The 3,340-nt window shown below is 39.2% G+C and overlaps 1 protein-coding gene across 1 annotated transcript in view; it reads right to left on the minus strand.

Moving 5' to 3' along the window:
* The window catches only part of LOC104700507 (ABC transporter G family member 31), an 8,297-nt gene that overhangs the window by 1,105 nt on the left and 3,852 nt on the right, over positions 1–3,340 (minus strand). Inside the window, exons 10-19 of the mRNA XM_010416029.2 lie at positions 3,125–3,285; positions 2,925–3,028; positions 2,681–2,837; positions 2,422–2,591; positions 1,993–2,325; positions 1,610–1,900; positions 1,422–1,505; positions 1,194–1,327; positions 610–1,097; positions 344–510 (exon numbers count right to left, since the gene is read on the minus strand). Of these exons, the coding sequence (XP_010414331.1) occupies positions 344–510; positions 610–1,097; positions 1,194–1,327; positions 1,422–1,505; positions 1,610–1,900; positions 1,993–2,325; positions 2,422–2,591; positions 2,681–2,837; positions 2,925–3,028; positions 3,125–3,285 (2,089 nt within the window). The remainder of the gene's footprint in view (positions 1–343; positions 511–609; positions 1,098–1,193; positions 1,328–1,421; positions 1,506–1,609; positions 1,901–1,992; positions 2,326–2,421; positions 2,592–2,680; positions 2,838–2,924; positions 3,029–3,124; positions 3,286–3,340) is intronic.

A 3,340-nucleotide genomic window follows, 5' to 3' on the forward strand; every position in this document is an offset into this window, starting at 1 on the left:
AAAACAGACGAGAACAGCTGCAGATACACCGATCATATCTGGCTTGTAGCCGAAGTAAAGTTCAATGAACTCCTTCACCGTGCCATGGAACGTTGGCTCGTCTATGATGCTCTCCACGTCACCTAGCTGTGAAAGGATCACTCCTTGAAGTGTCCACGCCACTGGACATATGTAATAGAACCATATCCACCACACTGGAATCAACTGAAAACACCAAAACAAACACATTAAAATAGGTTAAAGAATCAAATTCTTTAATAGCCATGACATCATAAAAAAAAAAGTTCTTGATTGTTCGAATGCACTAGCGGCCTTTCATCACTTCGTAGAGTGAAATACTTACTGGTTTTTGGACGAGGAAACCAGAGAGGAGATTCCAGAGAGAGTAGAACGCAGAGGAGATAACCGCGGCTAAGTGCTGATTCGGGGTGAAACCAACCGCCATCATGCCATAAAAGGTGAAGTAGGTGAAGGTGAGGAACATGAACACCAGATACAATACAAACTTGCCTGCGTTCCAATGTCATTATATTAGTATTATTAATTATATAGTTAATGCAGATAGAGAATGATTGAGTTTTACGGAAAAAAGAATCAAAGAAAACTTACTGAGTGTTCTTTCAAAACCAATGGTGAAGTATGTGATGACACCATAGAGGATGGTTTGGGTGAGAATATAAGGTACCTCCACAAGACCTTGAGCAGCTGCATAAGGAATTGGAGCATACATTCCTGCCGCTTTCTCTCTGTAAAAAACCGTTCTTTCGATTGATACAACTGGTTGTACCGATGAAGCGTTACTAACTCCAAGAAATAGACAAGCCGAGTAGAGAGCCCCCATTACAGTGATCAAATCCTGTGAAGAAGTCCTCTTGGAACCAATGTCCCAGAAGACTGTGCCGAGTATAAGCGCAGCAATCGTTGTGAAGACCACTCTCACCAGATTGTATTCTGGACGTCTCCAGTAGACGAGGTTCTGTTTCCAGAGGCAGAGTAGAAATTGAGATGGTTGGTTCTGTGAGTATCTTGAAGTAAAGCTTATTGGCTCTGAACCTTCTGGTGGAACACTAAGCTGCTTGATGTTTGCCTCCACTCCTCTGTACAACATAGTATATATGGTTAGATTTTAAAATTTTGATATTTATATGCTAAAAGAGATTCAAAAATGTAGTTATATGTGTTGTGATAGTTACCTAAATTGGTCAGAATTCTTGTATAAATCTGCAAAGTCCATGTTATATTTCTCTTCCAAAGCAGGCGTAGTTACTTCAAGCATCCAAGTTGCTGGATTGTAACCACTTGATATTGCAGGCACTCCGTTAATCCCCTGTAAAGGGTTTAGGGTTTGTCATATTTTACTTGGGGCACAAGTAACTGAGTGCAAAGATCTAAAACGAAGAAGAGAAGGCCAAGACAAGTACCTGAAAGTAATCTACAAGAACCTGTGAGTGTTTACCCAATTTCCCACAATATATAACCTGTCCCCCTCGTTTCATTAGAAGCAGCTGTATTTTTAAGGTTGAGCAAAAAGAGAACATACGTTAAGATCATCCATTGATAACACAACAATTCATAACAGTCTTGTAATCCAAGAAAACTTAGGGCAAACCTCGTCAAAGGCCTCGAAAATGTCAATGCTTGGTTGATGAATGGTGCAAACCACTGTTCTTCCAGTGTCAACAGTGTTCCTTACAGTTCTCATCACAATTGCAGCTGCTCTTGCATCAAGTCCAGATGTTGGTTCATCCATGAAAATAATTGATGGATTTGCTACTAACTCAACCGCAATTGTTAGACGTTTCCTCTGTTCTGTAGATAGTCCTGTTGTACCAGGTAACCCTACTAAAGCATATCTCAAAGTATCAAGCTCTACAAGTCTCATTACTTCTTCCACAAATTCCTAAAAAAACATGAAAACATATTTTCAGTAAAACTATCCAAATCAGAAGAACCAAATGGAGTAATAAAACTAATTCAGAGCTAGTTACTAACCTTCTTTTGCTCTTTGCTGATCTCTTTAGGAAGACGAAGGCTAGCCGAAAACCATAGGGACTCTTCAACAGTGACTTGAGGAGAATGTATATCGTTCTGCTCAACATACCCGGAGATCCTAGCAAACGTTCGTTGTTCTTTTGGGTGACCAGAGATTCTAATATCTCCCTCTATATATCCACCTGTCTTTCGACCAGCAAGAACGTCCATCAACGTCGTTTTCCCCGCACCACTTGATCCAACTAAAGCTGTAAGAACACCAGGTGAAAAGACTCCGCTCACATTTGATAACAGCTGTAGTCTTGTCTCTGGGACACCTTGAGAACGCATTTCCTAAAATTCCAAAAAAGAAAAGAATAAACATTTACGTAAACCATAGACAAGAGCTGATACGAAAAAAGTGACTGAAACAGAGAAGTGAATTTAAACCTTTGGCATATCAACATAATAGTTGACATTGTGGAAAGTCATTGTCAATGGTTGGAAGGGAAGGATCATTCCCTTTTTCTCACTTTTTCCTTGTTTTGAATCTGACATTAAAGCAGTTTTGGTTTCTTCATTGGGATCGTCTAAGACAACTGCTCGAGCTTTTCTTAGAGCTGCAAGAGAAAAAAACAAAAGAACTAAGCCTCACAATACTGCTACACATATCTAGAAAAAAAAAATCATTAGCAATAGAGATTCTCACGGTTAAGATAAGCCAGGGCGAGAGTGACTACGTTGTTGAAGAGAACTGCATAACCAATGAGAACCGCAATTCCAACCCAATACCAATTGTCATTTGTGGGAAAGCTACGTATCTTTAAAAGGTTGAATCCAATTGAAGTATCCGATATAGCGGATGGCTGCATGATATTTTAAAAGTGTATAGTTAAGCATTGTATATTATAATGCAAGTAATATTAGCTAGAATAAGAGATTATTGAACACACCGTCATCCACCGTGTGGCTGTGAATTCATTGACCGCAATGGCACGTTGTCCATAGGATAATGGCGAAACCCAAAAACCCCAAACCCACCAGGGTTTAATATCAGCTGTAGCAAATGAAAAGAGTAATTTATTTTAGCAACTCGAATCAACAAATAAACTCTTTTATGCAAGAAGTAGTGAAGTAGCTAGTGATAGTTAACCTTTTGGAATAACGAATCCACCAAGCAAGAACACTATTAAGATTGCTGCAGATCCGAATGTATTAGCAATGACCATATCTCTTGCTAGAGAAGCCATCATACGAAATAAACCGAGAGCCATTTGATGCACCGAGAAGAGGAGTAACATGTATCGGAAAAACCTAAGGGAGAACAAAAGGAGATTTGTTTGTAAGACTACAAAACTAAAAAAATCAA

Source organism: Camelina sativa, chromosome 7 (genome assembly GCF_000633955.1).
Source record: "Camelina sativa cultivar DH55 chromosome 7, Cs, whole genome shotgun sequence".
In the NCBI taxonomy this organism is placed as follows: Eukaryota; Viridiplantae; Streptophyta; class Magnoliopsida; order Brassicales; family Brassicaceae; genus Camelina; species Camelina sativa.